Raw genomic sequence first — 22,334 nt, forward strand, 5'->3', positions numbered from 1 at the left:
TTTGAAATAGAAGACCCATTTATTTAGCACCATATAATAGATTACAAGGTGCTGTGGAGCAATCTGCAGCCAACCAGACATAGGCCCAATTCCATAGCGCTGCTTAACGGTAAGCAAATTTTCGTGCTTACTGTAGCAGAAAAATTTGCTGAGGTGCAAGCGTATTTCACAGGTGAGCAGAAAAACTGGGTGGCCATATTGCGCGTTTACCATGAATTTGCATTGTGACATCGTTTATTTTAGTTCGGTAAGCACCGGAAGGTTAGTATGCCTTTTTCATTTGCTAACGGTTAGCGGCGCTTTGAAATGAAAATCGCACACTAAGCACAAAATCGGCCGCTTAGCAGCTCTATATGAATTGGGCCCAGAAAACACCAGGGTAAACCCCTTTTCTCACAAATAATTGTACTGGGTTCTTCTCTGCATTATAAAACATGCAAGACATACAAATTTAGGTCCCATCCAAAGGACGAAGCAAGTGTCTTGCTTTATAAGGAAACAAGAATCAAGATGGCATTCGAACCCACACGCTGATCAGTCTGATGCTCTTGAACACTCAGCCATGACATGTCATACACATTATATACAGTTATCTATAAAAAAAACATTAATAATTAACATCTCCTTTTTCTGTTTAATAACAGCTATATGGAACTTTTGGGAATTGCTATAAGATACGGCCAGTGCATTTTCAATACGTCTATGGTATGAAGATTTGTTTACAAAAAATATTGTTAATGCTTTGCATTGTTATGTTTCTAACACAGTGTCCAATATAAATAATTAAAAATTGTGTTTGCCCACAAAGTATCATAACGGAGATTTGTTGTACTATATATGTCACTGAATGGTGATGTCTATATGACATAAGTATCTTACCTTTGATGTTTTTTATCAATCTTATTTTAAATTAAGGGTTATAGATTGTTTTATGTCATTGTAATGCTGATTTGCAGGCAAAACTGGAAAGAAAAACAGATTTAGTTTAAACTTGTCTGTATGCATGACCTCTTTCCCATAGATTGCAAAGATACTACTGCCGGGTGTCAGGCACGTTGTAAGTATGCCATTTGACATTTCAAATACTTTCATTTGTTTGCTTAGTAAACATTTTGAAGAATATAAAAGACAAGAAATATTGAAATTAAATTGTTGTAACTAGAAATGTAGTGTTTGTAGAATTACAATAAAAAAATAATAAAAATTTGTACCTTTTAAAAGTGATAGGAATACAGGATAATTGAAAAAAAGTTTTGTTTGTATTTTAAAAAAATGAGAGGGGTAAAGAGTAGTTTATATTTAGACAAAATCTCAAATAGTTGTAACTATAGTAAGTGTTTTGTAAAATATTGTTTTGTTAAAGGCAGTGGACACTATTGGTAATTACTCAAAATAATTATTATCATAAAACCTTACTTGATTACAAGTAATGGGGAGAGGTTGATGGTATAAAACATTGTGAAAAACGGCTCCCTCTGAAGTAATGTAGTTTTCGAGAAAGAAGTAATTGTCCACGAATTTGATTTCGAGACCTCAGATTTAGAATTTGAGGTCTCGAAATCAAGCATCTGAAAGCACACAACTTCGTGTGACAAGAGTGTTTTTTTCTTTTATTATTATCTCGCAACTTCGACGACCGATTGAGCTCAAATTTTCACAGGTTTGTTATTTTATGCATGTGTTGAGATACACCAAGTTTAAAGACTGGTCTTTGACAATTATAGTGTCCAGTGTCTTTAATAGCTTAGTAAAATAGAGCTTCATGATCATTTAAACTTCTTGATCATTTGAACTGCTTTACTCTTATTTCTGATTTGTTTTCCTTTAGAAAAATCTTTAAAATTGTCATTGAACAGCCTGAAATGGCTATTAATATGATAAAAGCCTACACCATGTGCACACTGTTATGTTACTTTGCAAACTGATCAAAGAAAATGTTATTTATTAATTTGTCTATAACATGCACGATATTCTACCTTCTTAAGTCTGAGTTCTGACTGTTTTCCCCTTGGAAAAATCAGACTAATATTGGGATTGAATAGGGCTTGTTAATTAAAGCCTACACCACATCCACTGCCACATGTAGGTCAGCCCTTGATCTTTTAGTTTCCTAGAACCATCATACCTCTGACGCCACAGCAGGAAAAAAGGGGAAAAGTGTAGATCCCACTGTTTAGAGGCAACAATTTAGACATGAGTTTTTCTGGATCTTTGCTGTATAAGAAAACACTAAGAAAAGCGTCTCATGCACAGAAACAAAGACACTGATTTAAAATTGTGCTTGATATTCTTCTGACTTGGCCAATTCTTTGAAACTAATTAATTTGTCTGAATCTTGGATTTGAACAGACGTTACTCGGCGGTTTAATCACTCCAGCGTCCGAATCCGAGCCTTTCCAGCCAACATGACGGCGCTCGTTGAGTGGACACCAGAGATGCAGTACCAGCAGGGCATTAATGGCTACTGTCTACAGTGGGGACAGTTAAAAATGAAAAATCCTTCCACTGTGTTGGTTGGCCTTGAGGGTGGGATCCAGGAGAGTACAGCCAAAGAAATTACTGTTCCGGGAGTGGTGAGTCTACATTTTTAATTCAGTCATTATTTGGCGAACAAATCTAAGACAAACCATTACTTGTAATGATCAGAAATGCAAATTTTTACTAAGATATGCTACAACAAAAAGTCAACCATTCGAATAATCTTTGTGTGTCGAATTTGCCTTGTATTGCTTTCTTCATATTTTTATTGTTTTCTTCATATTTTCTTTTCATGTTTGTTAAACGTGATGTTTAATAATAAACTAAATTGAATTGAACTGAATTGAAAAGACATTAAAATAATTAAGAGAATTCTTGTTTTTACCATGCTAAGCACAACTATGTCAAATCTAGAAACTTTGTACCAAATGCCAGTTTATTAGACATCTTGTAACTTTCAACAATTCAAATATTTAATAAAACAATAGAAATAGTAAATTCAAACAAGCATTTGTAAACTCTGAAGTCAGGTTGGCGCAGTGATGTCTTGCCGCGCCTTTGAATCCTGCAGGGGGCACTATATGGATTGGGTTTGTTCAGTCCCTACTTGACTTCATGGGTTTTCTCTAGAACAATTCTCTGGGGTTTTCCTCCCACTTCTAAAACTGAAAAAAACTTCTTCATTGTCTTCTCACCTTGTCTAGATGCTGAAAAGGCTTTGATTTGACAAGAATAGCCAAGATGTATAAAAAATAAAAAATAAAAAAAGTTTAATCATGAACAAAAAGATATTTCCATAATATTTCCCCTGTTGTTGAGGATGACTGATGGTGTGTCATTCCTTTAAATTTTAGATATTGTGTTTTCAGACCTTTTATCTTAAGGTATTAAACAGGATTGGTAAGGGTAATTCTAGTCTGAAAGTTTACAGATTATGTTCAAGCGTACACATTTTTTTCTGTGAAATATCCTTAAAAATGAAGAAAACTGCATCTGAAAACTCCCCCAAAACTTGCAGATTTTTTGGCATTACTAAAGGACAATGTTTCTACATGCTGAAAATTGTGCAGAGTTTTTAAACTCCTGACTCGCACACCAGATTAGATAAACTGAAGCCAAATTAATGTTGACATGTTTGTTATTCCAGTAAAAGTTTGATCACACAAAACTGTGACTAGTTTGTCAACTCTACGGATCCTGTATCATACCTTTGAATATGACACATTCATAAAACATTATTTTAACAGCTTCTAATTTGTCTTATGAATAGGAAAGTAACAGTTATTGGATTAAGGGTTTGGAAGCAAACACACACTATGGTGTCAAGGTGAGTACATGGACACTATAGAAATCAGCTGTAATTATTTGGACATGGACATGGACAAAACTGGACATAAAACTATTTTTTTAAGAGTGTATTTGACATTTTTTTTTTATTATTTATATTCCATATTCAGATTGACTCCCCACTGATGTTTCTACCTTGCAATTCCATAAACGTTGAATTGATTTTGTTATAAGAAAGTCAATTGCCTTAACTTCTGAACAGTCTAAACAGAGTTTAATGTTCCTGAATAAAATACTTGTATAATAAAGACTATCGGCATTCTTTAGAAAAGAGCGTGCAATTGTCTATTGGTGTAAGAGCACCGGCCTGTTATTCGGGAGGTAACTGGCTCCCATCCCGCTTTAGTCAATTTGTCTTTTTTCAACCCAAAATTCTTTAAAAATTACCCAGTCAGTTTCCCTTGTGGTTAATTACTATTGAATTAAAATAGAAAAGTCACATCCTCTTAAGTTGATCCCTCTGCTGCTACTTCCCACATTGAACTTGATCCAATTTTGACTGGCAACCTGGAACAAAAATATTGACAAAATGGGGAGCCGGCTAACATCGTGTCTCTAGAAATAGCTCAGGTTGTAGAGTACTAGCCACATTAATCCGGAAGCCACTGGTTCAAGTCTCGCTCTCATCATTTTTTTTTCAAGACTACATAGTATAGTTTCCCTTGTGGTTTATAACTTTTGGTAACCTTTCTTTTGAATCAGATACGTTTTGACTTCAATGACACTGAAGTCAATTTCAAGATGGTACATTTCACGGCTTTTAATACGACAGGTTAGTGCCATAGTTTTCAGATTTACCAGGTTGATTTGCATTTTTAATAAAAAGAATTAAAAATTGGCAGGGCTCACCCTTGTTAACACTAGCCCTATATAGGACTCTTCCTCTGTGTTGTACACAGATACTGTGCAGTGTAATACGAAAGTGTAAGGCTGCCCAGCCCGGCATATGTTGTCTTGTAAAAACTGCTACAGGCTTGTAAGCACCGCCCCTCAACTTGCCCTTTGGGCTACTATGCTCAGATTTCTACCTTTTCAGATGGGAAAAATACATTTTAGAAAAGTGTTAATTTGTTTTTGCGTGTGTGAATATAACTTCATTGACCATCAAAATGGTTATCATCACTAACATTGATACAACTGAAAGAAACATTTCTAATACTACATGTTTAAAAATTGGGCTACTAAAACTCCCTGAGGGCAAGGAAAATGCTTGGTTTACAAGCCCAACGGGCTACTTTTACAAACAGGGGCCTTTCTCAAACCTCGGCTTTGGCTCCGGCTCAGGCCTAGGCTCTGCATGCTGTGTACGCAGCTCAGCCTTTAACCTGCGTTTTGGAGCAGCGTGTATTGCACGGACATCAGCACGTGGAGCCTAAGCTTAAGCCTAAGGCGAGGTTTGTTTGGGATTATTAGATCTCACAGCTGATCTCACATTGTTGATGTTGATCAACACTTTGACTGTCTTGTTCCACTTCAGCTAACATTTTCAAACAACCTAAAGGCACTGGACACCTTTAGTAGTTGTCAAAGACCAGTCTTCACACTTAGTGTATGTCAACATTTGCATAAAATAACAAACCTGTGAAAATTGAACTCAATTGGTTGTCGAAGTTGCGAAAGAATAGTAGAAGAAAAAAACACCCTTATCACACAAGTTGTTGTGTGCTTTAAATTGAGACCTCAGCTGAGGTCTCGGAGTTCAATTCAAATATTTTAGTGAGAAATTACTTCTCTCTCAAAAACCATGTTACTTCAGAGGGAGCTGTTTCTCACAATACTATCAGCAGCTCCCCATTACTCGTTACCAAGTAAGTTGTTATGCTTATTTTGAGTAATTACCAATAGTGTCCATACAGTGCCTTTAAAGTGGGTCTCGTAATATGAATGACATATTGAGCATTTGGTTCTTACTGCAGTACCTACTCTGGCCATCCACAGCACTGTTGCGCCCACTGAGGACTCCACGAATCTCATTGTAGCTGGTCTGACCACCCTAACTCTTCTCCTTATTGCTTCTGTTGTCACCGTCTTAGTCCTGCGAAAGTGTCGTCATGAACGGAAAGGAAACTGCAAGTCCAAAACGAGGATGAGACGAGACGAAGAAAGCATGCCCAACATTTACTCCATTACACCAGTTGAAAGGTAGAAGCAACACTTTAAATCCAGGGGCAGGGATGTCGAAGGCTGCCACTAACAGCCACTATTCGCGAATATTCAGCCTTTAACCTGCGTTTTGGAGCAGGGCGTATTGCATGGCGCAAATATTTGCACGAGTTGAGCACAGCTCAACCGCTGCGAATTATTCATTGCGAATCAACATTTGTATTGCATTCGCAGGAAGTATGAACTGGGCTTTAGTCTGTCAAAATGTTTCACAGAGGCCTTCACTCTTCTTACTGTTTTTCTGTGTTTGATTAGCCCAGAGCCACCGATTCCCGACCGATGGGAGATTCCTTATGATAGGATTGAGTTTGGAGAGATCCTGGGGAAGGGACAATTCGGAATTGTCCTCAAGGCTATCACCTCGGGCAAGCTATCAACGTACCATACGTCTGGTTCAAGCCTCTTCAGGGACTCACTCAAGAGCTGTGACATGGAAGTTGCTGTGAAAATGATACATGGTAATAACAGTTGAGACAAATATTTGCCTTTGGCTTCCCAATTTCGCATCCTTTCTCATTTGCATATAAATAAGGATTCCCCTATGTTTTCGCTTGCAATTTTTTTTCTTCTTGTTTGTTGATATTAATTTCATTGTGATATAATTGACACTTTCTCTAAATTTGTTGAATTTAATGATAACTGTTCTTTCCCTCTGTTTTTGCCTTAAATTTTCTACTTTTGGTTGTCTTGATGGTTGATATTTATTTGAATTGTAGTGAATTATTTATTGATTTTGATATATTTGATAATTGCATTTTTTCTAATTTTTTTTATTTTAATGATAACTGTTCTTTCCCTCTGTTTTTGCCTTAAATTTTCTACTTTTGGTTGTCTTGATTGGTTGATATTTATTTGAATTGTAGTGAATTATTTATTGATTTTGATATATTTGATAATTGCATTTTTTCAAATTTGTTGATTTTAATGATAACTGTTCTTTCCCTCTTTTTTTTTTTTTTTTTTTCATTATGTTTTACTTTTGATAGTTTTGATGGGTTGATGTATTTGATTTGCAATAAGTGATTTAATTGACTTTTATAATTGATTTATTTTTGTTAGTTGTAATGCTGCTTTATAAATTCGATTACCATTGACTTATTGATCTTATTTATTTCCGTTTCTACATCAGTTATATTGATCTTGTCACAATGTGGGGCATTGTGGCCGAGCGGCCAAGCAAACTGGACTCAAGCTCTGGTATCTCTGATCAGCAGAGTGGGGGTTCAAGTCCGAATCTTGCCACATGTGTTCTTTTAAAAGCAGGACACAAAAATTATTGCTCTGTTCTTCATTATGGGGCCTGTAAAAGTGTAGTTTGTGTTGTGGGTTGCACATACAGGAACATTTTAAATGGGGTTTGGCATGGAATAGCAGCACTCGGGTTTCAGCATGTCACCTTGGAAAACCATTACAAGGTGCAATATGATTTGGTCTCACAATTAAAAACATAGCATTTTTATCTTGTTGTAAAACAAACAATGAGCGCTTTGATTTGGCCCTATGGGTTGGATAAAGTGTTATATAGACCTTATGCGTTGACGTCATCCAGCCGCCATCTTAGAGGAAAAACGGTGACGAAACAATCGAGACGCACAGATTTGTACGCGCGGCGCACAGTATTGACCAATGAACAACCTCCTTTTGACCTCTAGGTGAGGGCGCCCTACTGAAATGACGTCATGTGCATAAGGTCTATAAGAAACCATTACTATTGTTACTATTTTCTTGATCACTTTTGGCTTGTCTGCTTTCATGTACTTGCGTTCCATCTTTTTGTTGTTGTGATTTCTGTGTTGTTATTTTTTTATTTTATTTTTTATTTTTTTTTTTATTTAATTTGGTAACTTGTTTCTTGAATAGTTAAGAGTTAGACCGGGTTTACTTGCCTTTTGCATTTTAATTGATATCATTGCTTTTTAGTATTGTAATTCAAGTTAAATTCTACTGTTACTTTAATTAGGTTTTTTAAAAGCCAATAAACTAAATATATTTATTTCCAATACAAATTTTATTTTTATTATTGGTCACAAACTAATAATTAATGCTATGGATTATTTTGGTTCAGATACGGCTGATGAGAGTCAGAAGAAGGAGTTTCGCAGAGAGATGAAACTAATGAAGGATATCGGCCACCATTCTAACCTCGTCAGCTTACTTGGATGTTGCAGTCTGGATACCACTCCTCTCTGTCTAGTAGTAGAACACTGTTGCCATGGTGACCTCCTTCGGTTCTTAAGAGCAAATCGAGACATTGTGGTAAATACAAATACTCCCTGGGGAGTATACAGCCTGTGCAACAAATAATAGCGCTACTATACTAAGCTAAATTAATCACAAGAACCATCTCGGCCACACAGGTACCCATTTACCCCTGGGTGGAGAGAAGCAATTATAGTTAAAGGGAGTGAACACTATTGGTAATTGTCAAAGACTAGCCTTCACAGTTGGTGTATCTCAACATATGCATAAAATAACAAACCTGTAAAAATTTGAGCTCAATCGGTCATCGAAGTTGCGAGATAATAATGAATGAAAGAAACACCATTGTCACATGAAGTTGTGTGCGTTTAGATGGTCGATTTCAAGATCTCAAATTCTCAATCTAAGGTCTCGAAATCAAATTTGGGAAAATTACTTCTTTCTCGAAAACTATGGCACTTCAGAGGGAGCCATTTCTCACAATGTATTATACCATCAACCGCTCCCCATTACTCAGCACCAAGAAAGATTTTTACTAATAATTATTTCGAATAATTACCAATAGTGTCCACTGCCTTTAAGTGTCTTGCTCAGGGACACTACGACTGACCTGGACTCGAACCCACTCTCTGCAGAACAGAAACAATAGAGCTTTAATTTCCTCCATACAAAAAATACCCGACCAAATGAAAACATAATGCACATATTCGGCCACAACCATGGTACACTTTTTTTGTAATGAACTCTAAATCTAAATTTAGACCACATTACAATCTTTGTAAAAAATAAGCTTTTTGATAATACTAATTATAATAATAATAATATCAAAGTCTTATATAGCGCAAGTATCTACCAAACAAGGTACTCAAGGCGCGCTGAGTATATACAAACTTTCAGAAAGGTAGGTTATTGCAGTGATGAATTTTGAGACCTAATTAGTTAGCAACTTTATAGGGTTTACAAGGATAGAAACTATTGGGGTGTTTTTTTTTGGGGGGGGTTACCAAAGTATGACCTTACATTAAAGACAGTGGACACTGTTGGTAATTGTCAAAGACTAGCCTTCACAGGTGGTATCTCAACAAATGCATAAAATAACAAACCTCTGAAAATTTGAGCTCAATCGGTCATCGAACTTGCGAGATATGAATGAAAGAAAAAACACCTTTGTCACACGAAGTTGTGTGCGTTTAGATGGTTGATTTCGAGACCTCAAGTTCTAAATCTGAGGTCTCGAAATCAAATCCGTGGAAAATTACTTCTCTCTCGAAAACTTTGGCACTTCAGAGGGAGCCATTTCTCACAATGTTTTATACCATCAACCTCTCCCTATTACTTGTCACCAAGAAAGGTTTTATGCTAATAATTATTTTGAGTAATTACCAATAGTGTCCACTGCCTTTAATATTGCTTGTATTGTATATTTCAGGCGTATGCAGAGACGACTGGGAGTCAGCCAGATAATATAGAATCATTAACACCAAGTGATCTGATATCCTTTGCAAGACAAATTGCACGTGGTATGGTGAGTGTCCAAAAAACTTCTAACCCATCAAGGAAAACCTCACAATTTCGAGGGAAATTTATGTGAATCTATTCTACTTTTAAAACATCTTTCCAACAATATGCATTCATTTCTATAACAAGTTATTTGACTTGTTAGTGTTCTGATACTGCCTTAAATTACAGTATTTTCTCTAAGGTCTCATAACTGTATGGATTTTAATGTTTTCTAAATTATTAACCAGGAGCATGTTTTATGGATGAATGCTATATAAATTGTCATTTTTGTTACAAGTGCTTTTATTGCCTGAAGTACCCAATCAAGGCAATGTGCACCTCAAACATTAATTAGGATAGGGAGAAATGGCTGTGCCCACTGGTTTTGCAAACATGATTTTTTAAAACCATTCTCACGGTGAAGAAAACAACGGGGTTCCAAGTTTACAATTTCTATATTTGTTTTCCCATGAAGGAGTTTTTGTCGCAGAAAGGTTTCGTCCACCGTGACCTAGCAGCAAGGAACATCATGGTTGCCAATGACAAGACTGTTAAGATTGGTGATTTTGGTCTGACAAGATATGTGTACGATGACCATATTTATGTGCACAGAAGAGGAGGTAAACTGCCCATCAAATGGATGTCAGTAGAGGCGCTGTATGATCAAGTCTTCACCACGTTCAATGATGTGTAAGTTAACATTTGCATTGCAAATATAAGTTGGTTGTTTTTTGGTTTTTTATTTATTGATATTCAGTCGATATAACCCCCACTAATTGGTTTAATGAAGAAAAAAAACGTTAATAATACATAGCGCTTAGACACCCTGCATTAAACGTCGTATAAATACACGCTATTATTAGTATTATAATAGATGTTAAATTTGCATTGGGGATAAAGAATGTTAGTTTTAGTTTTTTACCCATACACCGTATGCACTGTATACTCAGTATACTCACAGGCATGTTACTCGGGTGGGATTCGAACCCACGACCCTTGCAATTCTAGAGCAGTGTCTTACCTTAGACTACCGAGGTTGCCCGCTAGTTTAGAGGCAGTGCGAATCCTATGTTTTGGCAGCGGGTACCGAAACGATATAATAGATGTTAAATTTGCATCGGGGATAAAGATTATTAATTTTTTTTTTTTTTAACCCATACACCAAGGGTCATGGGTTCGAATCCCACCCGAGTAACATGCCTGTGATATTTTTTCACAGGACTCGGGAAAGTACTGAGTATACAGTGCTAACACACTTCGGTGTATGGGTAAAAAAACAAAATTAATATTATTATGAAAAAGACAACATGTTATTGATAGTATTATTATGAAAAAGACAACCGAAAACTCCAAGGAATTTTTAATAATAAATTTATAGGCCTATAATATTCCTAATAGTTAAGCATTTTGTTTTTGTTTTACTGGAAGTGATTCTGTGTCATTGCTCTCCCCTGTTCAGGTGGGCTTTTGGAGTTGTTCTCTTTGAGCTGATAACCTTCGGTGCCTCGCCTTACCCCGGTGTCCATAATAAAGAAATCCCTCCTATGCTAAAGAAAGGTTACCGCATGCATAAGCCGGACAACTGCTCAGAAATACTGTAAGTGCAAAGGAAATTCTTAATGGCCAAGAAGTATTAAAAAGAATATATACATTATGTAAAATATCTGTGGTTATATTCTTAAATTAAATTCAACTCAACTCAATTCGGAGACTTTATTTTTCATTTCACTGGTTTACAATAAACATAGGCATACAAATTAACATTAAATCAAATAATAATATAATACAGTGAAATGGAGGCAAACCAGATAAGCAGTTGCTTATTAGACTTGGTCTAATTAACATAATTGTTGGCAGTTACATTAATGTAGATTGTGTTTTAACGCTACCTTTCCCCAACCTTTCAGCTATGCCATCATGTGTGCCTGTTGGCATCCATGTCCAGATGAACGCCCCACCTTCACCCAGCTTCGCGACAAACTTGAAGCATTACTAGAGGAGGATACACCCTATCTTAGCTTCAGTCCTAACTACAGCTCCTTCCCGTTCATGGAGATCTCCGAGGAATCAGATGACGAAGAGGAAAGAGATGTAGATCAGAGTGAAGAATCCGGGATAAGATCAGAGGAGACGATTGCCATGACGATCTTGGATGGCGGTGATAGCGTCGTCAAGGTGGGGTCAGACGATGTCTTTGTAGAGACTGAGGTGAGTCAGCCGATGCTGGATAGTGGGAGCAGCAGCTGGAAGAATAAAGAACATCATGTGGGTGGAGAGCTACAGAAGAGAGACTCGGGTCTCGGGAGTGATTACGTGTACAGCAGCGGAAGAACGACATTGGAGGATATTCCTCTGATCTGAAGTTGGACCATTTCAACAGAATGAGATCCAATGAGAACATGAAAGTACGACAGAGATTGAGGGTCCATGCTGTCAGTCATTGTGGTTCACTGTGAAGTGCAGGAGTAATCCCAGGAATTACACAACAGAAGATGGTTCCACTACACTAGCTCTCCGATTTGCCAAGTTTTATTTGCATTGGAGAAGGGTTTTGGAAAACCTCAAAACCTAGCACAGGCTGTAAGCCAGACAGGAAAGCTGCTGCAAAGAACAACTTTTGCTCAAATTTATCATAGGGCTAGATCTGGGTAGGTCTGTTTGTCTGTACAATTTGGTGCAAAAATGATTGGGTGAAAATATTGTCAAAATCTCCCAGTAAAAGACACAGTATTGGTGTCTCATATTACTTAATATGAAAGTAAACATGAATATACAAATTTGCAGTATCTGTAAAAACATAAATCTGGAAATAAGCCAGGATTATATTTATATGTAAAAACAACTAATTTGATTGAATGTAAATTGCTGTAAATTCTTAAACCCTTGAAACTTCACCCTATATTATAAACTCTTGATATTTTTAATCCTATATTTTTAATGGGAAAAGTTCAGATAAAGTAATAACTTAAATTCAACCTGACGTTGAACAATGGCTAGATGTGGAAGAGGTCGAGTGTGTGGGCTCTTAACTCAAATGGTGCAAAGTTATTGTCAGATTTTAAGTGACACGTTTCAGTGATAGGTAAATATTTATTCTGGTACCCTACTTAAGTCATCAATTGATTAGTATTTCAACAGAAATTGCACAACGTGATTAGCTTAAAGGCAGTGGACACTATTGGTAATTACTCAAAATAATTATTAGCATAAAACCTTTCTTGGTGGCGAGTAATGGGGAGAGGTTGATGGTATAAAACATTGTGATAAACGGCTCCCTCTGAAGTGCCATAGTTTTGGAGAAAGAAGTAATTTTCATGGAATTTGATTTCGAGACCTCAGACTTAAAAACTTGAGGTCTTGAAATCAACCATCTAAACACACAACTTCGTGTGACAAGGGTGTTTTTTCTTTCATTATTTTCTCGCAAGTTCGATGACCGATTGAGCTCAAATGTTCACAGGATGTTATTTTATGCATATGTTGAACTGTGAAGGCTAGTATTTGACAATTACCAATAGTGGACACTGCCTTTAAATAATTACCAGTGGAGAAATGGTTCACTTCAACTCTGTTGCAAGCATTTTACTTAAAGGGTGTTAAACAAAGGACCATGTGATCAGTGCTATCACTACAAAAGAAGAGCCTCAATAAAAGAGGACATACAATCTTACATTTCATCATGGAGATTGCACTGTAGGAATTTGTTGTACATTTTGTAGATGAAGAATAGGGGGCCACTTCAACAAATTTCACACCTTGTCTTTTAATAACTCTGGAACTAATGTTGAAATTGTGACAACAACAAAATTAATATTACACGGTATAGGGTTACTCTTTTTGTAACTAGGTTGTACAGTTGACATTTTTAAATAGCTCAAATCATACACAATTATGCCATATAAGGTGCTGCAGCTCAAACAACACGGTCACTGTTGGTAGTAGGTAGACTGATATAGATATCACTTTAGGAATTCTTGGAAAATGAAGAATGTTCTGTTCTTGAGAAAAGATGACAATTTTACCACCGGAACCTTAAGCTTTTAAAGTGTTATTGGAGGTAATGGCTGCCCTGTGAATGAATTCATTAAAATATAATATCAAGAAACAAATTATTATAAACCACAGCAACAATCATTTATTTACTGCTCACAATTATTGTGTCATTGTTGAACCAGAAAATGACAAAGTTCAGTTATTTTGACAAGTCATTTCATTCCTCTTGTAGTTTCTTCAAAACTTGCCAATAGAGGGCACTGTGTAGCACCATCGTACAATACACATCTCTGTCATCGCTCAATAAAAGTGATTTTTCAGTCGATAGGGGGCACTGTTAGACATCACCACTGAAGTTGCGGCACCGAAGTTGGTTTGGGTGGGGAGGTAACACGATATGACTTGTCAAAGCAAAATGTTCCAAGGGGCCAGCAACCTGTCTCTGCTGTATCCCCATTCAAAGCAAACCAGTTAATGAATATAAATTCAGTGTTTTCCCGCTATATTATTTCCTTGCATTTATTCGAGAAAACACGATCCCATGTGTTGCCGTGCACCATTTTGTTGTAAATACGAACGCACGGGGAAATGAGTAGCAATTGGAATTCCTGTAGGAGTTGAGTTGCGACTCCCTAGAGGTCGAACTGTTTTCTTTTAGATCTCTCTATTTTGACAGTTGGGGACCATTTTCTTTAAAATGTGGCCCATAAATGTTTGACCTCCCTAATAAGTTTGTCCATGTTTTCATCCCAACACATTAATAGGTAAATCAGACCATGATTTTCGATTTTCGACGTAGGGCCCCACTCTAGTTTGATTTCTGATTTTGTTCCCCTTGGAAATGTTTCCCTCTCAAAAAAAAATTTAAACGCTGCTGATCTTTTTTTAAAGCTATAATGAAATAGCTTGAAAAATATATTAAAGACAGTGTACTCTAGTGGTAATTGTCAAAGACCAGCCTTCTCACTTGGTGTATCTCAACATATGCATAAAATAACAAACCGTTGAAATTTTGAGCTCGATCGGTCGTCGGAGTTGCGAGATAACTATGAAAGAAAAAAACACCCTTGTCACACGAAGTTGTGTGCGTTTAGATGGTTGATTTCGAGACCTCAAGTTCTAAACTTGAGGTCTCGAAATCAAATTCGTGGAAAGTTACTTCTTTCTCCAAAACTAGGTCACTTCAGATGGAGCTGTTTCTCACAATGTTTTATACCATCAACCTCTCCCTATTACTCGTTACCAAGTAAGGTTTTATGCCAATAATTATTTTGAGTAATTACCAATAGTGTCCACTGCCTTTAAATCCATATCATTATAAACAACAAGTAGACCAGTCATGCCCGGAAAAGTGAACGTTATACCATCCATCCAAGAGTGACAGACGTTCTTCGATACTAAATCCCATTTTTATCTTTCGTCATGTCAGTCTTCCAAAAAAATGACAAATCCACCATGTAACCAACCGTGAATTTACTGGCGTGATTGGCAAGGTAATTAATCATAGTTTCCTCCGATTCGCCTGATACATCGGATGTGATTTTCAATCAGTTTTAATCTCTGATCGTCAGGTACATCCTCATAATTCAGGCCCCAAAAAAAACTTTGATTGAAATTTCATGAAACTGAAGTTAACTTGAGTTTCCTATAGTTGCACAAAGATTAATTGCACCCCACCAATTGCATAATTAATTAATTACCATCTAAAAGGTATTTATAGATTATATTTTAATACAGGGCCTAAATTAGGCCTACGTCATATATATTTGATATTTCAAACCGTTTTTTCTTTTGTTTTTTTTTCATGAAGAATCGGATTAAGACCAGTCCGTCCCGACCCTTGGTCATTGAGTTGTTTGATCGCCAGAGGTGGCCGATGCTTAATACGCAAACGATTTATGCGCCTACGGGTAGTCTGGAAATAATCAATATTCTTAGAAAAAGTGTTCCTTGATCTGGTTTGTTCATTTCAATCATCTCAAAGAACTACCGGTGGTTTTGTATGGATTAGCTTCAGTAGCCCGATCGCGTAAGCCGTAACATTTAGGTTTTTGTTAGAAAACTACTGGGACAAAGCCTGTAACATTGATAAAACTACTAATCGAGTTATAAACCAAAGGGGAAACTGACTGGATAAAGTTTCAATCCCAGATTAAATTAGGTCCTCAAAATTCTAGAAAATATTAATATCCACAGCAAATGGTGATAAATACAACTTTTGGGCACAACTTGGCCCCGGAAGTTCAAACACGCGCAAACATTTGCACAGTCTATTGAACCCCAGTTCTCTGTGAAAGGGCCACGTGGTACCCGTAAAATCATACATAAGGACAATCACAGAATCACATTATTTTGAAATACCACAAAGATGTATCAAATCATTTAATGTAACCCTGATCTTCTCATAAACCGTTTTTATATTCTTTTCTCGCATTCTGCCACACACCATGACTTGTCCCCAATGTTATCTTACACAAATCTCATGGGAAATAGGAAATGAATTCTCAGCTGTCTATTTTCATTAGTGAATGCACGGAAATACACGATTCTCGTCGAGCGTAATGAGGCACAGCTGTAAAAACACAGGATGTCTTAAATAAATTCAGTCAAAAAAAGTTTACTTGGAGAGAACTTTCCTGTAACCTTTTTGTAATTAATTGCCTACACTTGATACTTTGGAAGTTCTGCGTATATAGTACGTTTGAGAATTGAGATTCAAAAGTACTTTAGGCAGCTGTTTGTAAAACTCGTCATGATGTTCTAAAGTCTGAGTTACTAAGATTTCCAAACGAAGCCCCCCCCCCCCTCCCCACCCCTGGTACCTTTATTAAACCAACACCCACGATTACCTGTGGAACAGAGAAAGGTGACTTTGTAGATGTGTGTAGATAATTATTGTAGTTTATCTCGATGTTTAGATCGTTATTATTTAAAATGAACATGTGCGACCCACATTGTTATCGTGTATGGTAAATGTTGCGATTTTAAACTCTTGTACATTTAAACGTGTGTAATATAGACCATTTGACCTATACCTGTGCCATCATTATGTTTACAAAAGAGTCACAGAGCCTGAACTAACCGTATGCAAACAAGTATATATAGTATAGAACTTGCCATTTTCAAAACTTGTCATGGTTTAATTTTAAGGAAACCTTAGTTTAATCGACTTAGGAAAATAAATCGCCATTGAAAAGCACTATGTATACAGACGAAAAATTGCTAACTCGTACATGTCAAAACTTGTTCGGCTGTTATTTTGATATTTCCCGTATTTATGAGGAGAATTGTGACACAAGATGTAACTATTTCCCATATTACCAATGTAGTATCTTGCCTGCCACAAGGCCCTGGGTTGTTCAACAAAAACCACCCATTTGTCGACATAGGCCTACATTTGTTTAACCCATGGTTGTACCCGCAGGTTAAATATTAATATTTATATTTATAGTTGCTCTTAGGCCTACATGGTTTATAACAGAAACCGTAAACGGTTGATGTCTGTTTGTCGGTTTTGTAAAGTTATATGCTGGTCAGTAACCTTTTGTTTTAATTATCGTCATGGATGAATTAAAATTGGCCTGAAATTTTGGAAAACTATACTGACTCCTTGATTGACGTCAGTTTAGAAAAAAAAAGTGCGCAGACATATTTTTTTAGAAAAGGTCGATAAAGCATTTTTTGTGACCAGTTAATCATTTTTATTTTAAACGAAGATGCTAAGAAAGAGAACTCCGAATTGTCCTCATGTGAATGTCTTATTGTCGATCGACTCATGATTTGTTCTCCTGTTTGGGTTGGTGCCAGTGTTGTGATAGTTATAATCATGTTTATGAGAATGTGTGGTTGTGGAAGGGGAATAATGTAACCCACACACCACCACCACCACCACCACCGACGGCACTTAATAATTGTATCTTCTCTCTTCGATTCTCTTACTTTCATCCTTTTTTGTGATCGAATTCCCCATTATGGAAATTGTGCGTGGTGCAGCCTTGTAGCGCCCTCATGTGTCGTGTTGTTGTGATGTGAAGAGAGTGTTCCGCTGGTTGCGCATCATTTCTTCTTCTACCTTCCTCTATCTAACCGCCCCGATTACCATGCACCATGTTGCGCACATTCTTGAACTTGTCTGCCTATTTATTATACCTAATATATCGTTGCTTTGCATCAGCATGAGAATTTCCTAAGAAACTCGCTGATTAATGATACATTATCGATAACTCAGTATTACACCTATATATATCTGTGTCATGCACGTACAAAATGATATTTGTGAAGTGCATAGTGGGAGGGGTACCACTTCAAGCTCGTATGTGAAGAAGATGGATGGTTTGTCAGTGCCTATCAACGCAAATTTGTCAGGCGCTCTGGTACACAAGCTGGAGGTACGTGTGAATTGAACACTTTGGTGTGGCATCACTTATCAATCAGTCCCATTAACTCACCCATCTCCTGCGCCTACAAATTCTTCCATAGGATGTGTATTAGGCAAGTCAGCACTTAAACTAACGGAACGGCTTAAAATGAGTGAAATTCCCAATAGGCTCACTAGGGATAGGGGTCCATGTATCTATCACCCAAACCCCCTTATACCCAATACTGCACCTAGCCCTCCTGCTCGGTACTAACCCATAGGAGGTCCATTACCAGGTATACGTACTATAGCATGCATGAGGTACATGCATTGTTGACCACAAACACACAGTAGGAGGTACATGAGACGCAGTGCCCCAGCCCTTGCAAACCAACGGGAGGTACATTCCCATCAGATTCAAGTGAATAACCCTCTAGCAATTAGTGGAATATCTTTGTTTACCACTTAGAGCTATACTCATAGAAATCAATGAAGATAGATGAGCTTCTATAGAAACCCCAGGCCTGTAACCAAAATACCCAAATCCAAACCCAATGTCACATTCCCTTATATGCAATCAATCATTCTCCCACCAAAGTGACAATGATTTATGCAAATTTAAAGACTTCTTGTAATTGCGATGCCTAATGACAAATTAAGGGGACAGAATTGAGCTGATAAAATAGTCGCACGTATACGTTGCGTGGCTTGATTTTGTAGACTTTATTTATAAGAAATCAAGTTCTGTTTCCGTGGCGAAAGGGGTTGCCAAATGAAATGTTTAAGCTTTGTAACATTTCAGAGACAACATTATGGAATAGCAAGTACATTTAAAAAGAAAAATCTTTGAAATATGCACACAAAGAAGGTGAAATCTATATCGTTCAAAGTGTGTGTGTTTGAACCACCAGTAGAGACTGAGTTTTCATTGTGTAATATTTTCCCTCAAAACGAAACTTGACTTTCTGGAATTTGCCGGCCTACGCACATTATCTTCCCCACCATTATATTATTCACAATGTATGTTATATGTTTATTGCCAGGGTTGCGCAAAACTGCTTTCAATTACCAGTCAAATACCGGGGGTTGTTTCTCGAGTTGGCGGCGGATGGACCTGTTCTGATGGAGACCTCTCTCTATTTTTCGGTGCAATTTTTCATCATTATCAAGCCGTCAAAATACGACAGAAGTGACCCCTAGCCGTGAACCCTAGTGGTACAGGTGTGTACAATTATTGAGCGACTATGTCTCACACAGTCACATTTTGCCAACTATTGGAATTCCTGTTTAATATAAAAGAGTATTCTGTGATATTTCACTGATATTCTCCACTGGGAATTGGGATGGTGAAAAGCAGTTCGTAATAGATCCGGTTTAAAATAAAAATGATAAATGAAGCACGGACGGCCACTTCATTGCTTCGGTCTTTATATACTATGTGTGTTGAAGGCATGTTGAATGTTTCATGTCACATCGGCTGATGAGATACAGCCTCAGAATAAGGTCTTACTACCAGGTCAAAATGATATATTACGGACTTTTGGGAGAGAAAATCTTTCTTGAGATTATATCTTGTCTTATTCACAAACACATAAATCAACCAACCCTGTCGATAATTTGGCGGTCACGTATTCAGGATATCAGTTACAGACACTTTAATTTGTTGGTCAGTTCTCCTTTCGATTTGCAAAAACAAATAACAAGAACAGAGTTTCCAGAGAAGAATTTCTCGCGCTCTGGCACTATTGATCGAACGAATAACATCCCCTTGAAAGTCAACACTATAAAAAGCAACTCTAAGATTAAAAAAACGTCTATTTGTTTGCCGGATCGTTAGAAACTAGGTCCATCTCAACCGATAAATATGAGGTTTCATCTACTTTAACTATAACCATTGAAAAGTGCAAACCCTTTCGGGAAAGGAACTTTCCTTGTCTTATAAATCCCGGCATTAAAGCGAATTCTTGTTTTATAATTGATGGTCTTTAAAACACACCTTTACGGGTATGATGGGCAAAAACAACTTTTTGCGGGGTGAGAGAGGGGCGGGGAATGGGTAGGGTTAAAGAGTATAACGTAATTCACAAGCTCCGGTTTGTGAATTCAAACTCTGGTGGTCGCAACTAAAGAGATGCTTTATGTGTGATTTTGCACACATTCTTATTTCAATTTCGATTGCGGCAGTCAAAAAAAAAACGCTGATGTGTGGCAGGGGTCTTCAAACGCTATCTCTACTATAGACTCTGTCATTAAGACAGACCAAACTATTTTGTTGGACAATTAACTAATGCTTTGGCAACGGAAGTTCTGCTACGATGAAATTAATTGCGTACTTTGGCAGTAGATCCAAGTTCATTGGTTATCTCAGCTTGAGGATGCCTTGACATATTTTTCCCTTTCTCGTCTTAAAGACGTTAAGGATGAATGTCTGAAACTTGTCTAAACTATGGCAAGTTTCCCTCCTTTTGCATCCGACGAACATTTCACGTGGCGCTAATGGCATCCTGGGTCTTTTTACCACCTGCGGCAATGAGCCGTGATCCTTGGGGCCTTACCTTCACTGTTAATTTGACGTGATTGTAAACATGAAACGGCCGTCAGAAACCATTATAGTGACGAAAGAGAAGTATCAGCATTTTGGATGAAAACTTGTTGGCAACATCACAAGAAAACGGTACCCCCAAACGGACACGTCTATACCCTGTTGCAGTATCATCATCATTATATCGCTGATGTTTATTGTTGACCACCCAAGTTCTAACATGCGTTTTGGAAATAAACTATACAGGCCGCAACTCTGTTTCAACTTGAAAGAAAGAAAACAGGAACATTTAGAGCTGTGTGTGTTTATGAGTTTTACAGAATCTACTACGATAATTGGGCTTCAGGATGAGTTGTATTGCTGTTTTTGATGCCGTGGTCCCTGTGTTCGATTCCCCGTAAGCAGTCGGCTTTTGACCTGAATTAATGCAAAGACCATGAATAATGGATTCACTTCCCATCCAGTTATTTACCTCTTTGGAGAATTTGTCTGGACTTTTTTCTTGTTCTACGTTTTGTACCAAGAAGTTTTAGACATTATTTGTGAATCCATTGTTGTATCAAACAACATCATTGTTCATAAAAAAAAGCTTAGAATTCATCAAAATCGACTGTGGCCTACGTATTGTGCTTCTACAAACATGCAATTACTCACATTGCTTTGAACGCATTCTCAGAGTGAATTGGCTTTCGTAACTTTGTTCAGAATAGAATCTACTCCCACTTGAACGCTTTCTCTGAAACGAGATGTTTGGCTGACAATATTGCAGGCCTAGAATGTGGTTTTTTTTCTCTCTATAGTGGCGTGCAGGTAGTTAGAATTTGGAGGATACTCGTTTGTCTACGGGCCTTTAGCAAGCAAGCAAACTTACTTTAAATATAACTGAAACTCAACTCTAGATATTGAGTTTCCACAAAGTCCCACACTAGACATGACAGTAAGTTCTAAACCGCGCATGCGCAGCAGCCTCCCGAATCCAAAAACACGGAGGTAAAAACAACATGGAAACCTCCTCTCATCACTGGTAATGTTTTCAATCCTTACTCAGGTGAATAATTGGCAATTCTGAATCAGGTATCACCTTCAAACCATCCATCTCCCTTCAAAATGAGCCCAATTGAAATAGTTCTCACGACACACAAGTCCTCCCTAACCACCCTAGGGTTGGACCCGGTAGGCGTCCCACGTCTCTTTGATCCCCGGCCGCAGCCCCTCCAACCAAACTTCCTTATTGTAACCACCTGGTACCCATGCCAGGGTACCCTGCCAGGGTCATGGTAGTCAGGTACGTTACCCTCCAGATACGAATCCTCACGTGACCTTTGACCTAGCGGCTCTCCGTCAACGGAGAAGTATTTCTGTTTTGGGGGTGAACCTGTCGTTTCGCTCTCATATCAATTTTTTTATTGGATTTTTACACAATTTCGATTTGATATCCCCTTCTTAGCGTGATTATAAAAGAACTTGTGCTTTTACTCAAGATGTTGACATTCTTATGGCATTTTAGGTAATCTTCCAAAACAAGTTTCCTCTCTAACATAGGATATAACCATAACCGTATGGAGATAATGAGCCTAAATGAATCGGATGATTTGTCTCCAATAAAAGATTCCTTCCTGGTTCCATTGCTTTGAAAAAATCTACCAAATTCACCTTTCATGTTGCGTAGAGCATATTGAGGTAATGAACCCCCGACATTCCCTGGAAACAGTTTGTCATAATTCTTGAGATAGTTTTCAGTCAGAAATGATTACG

General features: G+C 37.4%; 1 protein-coding gene across 1 annotated transcript in view; it reads left to right on the top strand.

Annotated features, from left to right (window-relative positions):
• LOC139942583 (uncharacterized) overlaps positions 1-14,090 on the top strand; it is a 28,529-nt gene extending 14,439 nt beyond the window's left edge. Inside the window, exons 9-20 of the mRNA XM_071939463.1 lie at positions 645-705; positions 1,022-1,057; positions 2,350-2,573; positions 3,749-3,805; positions 4,528-4,597; positions 5,742-5,967; positions 6,244-6,446; positions 8,054-8,244; positions 9,617-9,712; positions 10,163-10,377; positions 11,147-11,284; positions 11,595-14,090. Of these exons, the coding sequence (XP_071795564.1) occupies positions 645-705; positions 1,022-1,057; positions 2,350-2,573; positions 3,749-3,805; positions 4,528-4,597; positions 5,742-5,967; positions 6,244-6,446; positions 8,054-8,244; positions 9,617-9,712; positions 10,163-10,377; positions 11,147-11,284; positions 11,595-12,048 (1,971 nt within the window). The 3' untranslated portion in view covers positions 12,049-14,090. The remainder of the gene's footprint in view (positions 1-644; positions 706-1,021; positions 1,058-2,349; positions 2,574-3,748; positions 3,806-4,527; positions 4,598-5,741; positions 5,968-6,243; positions 6,447-8,053; positions 8,245-9,616; positions 9,713-10,162; positions 10,378-11,146; positions 11,285-11,594) is intronic.
• The last annotated feature ends 8,244 nt before the right edge of the window (positions 14,091-22,334 follow it).

Source organism: Asterias amurensis, chromosome 1 (genome assembly GCF_032118995.1).
Source record: "Asterias amurensis chromosome 1, ASM3211899v1".
Taxonomy (NCBI): Eukaryota; Metazoa; Echinodermata; class Asteroidea; order Forcipulatida; family Asteriidae; genus Asterias; species Asterias amurensis.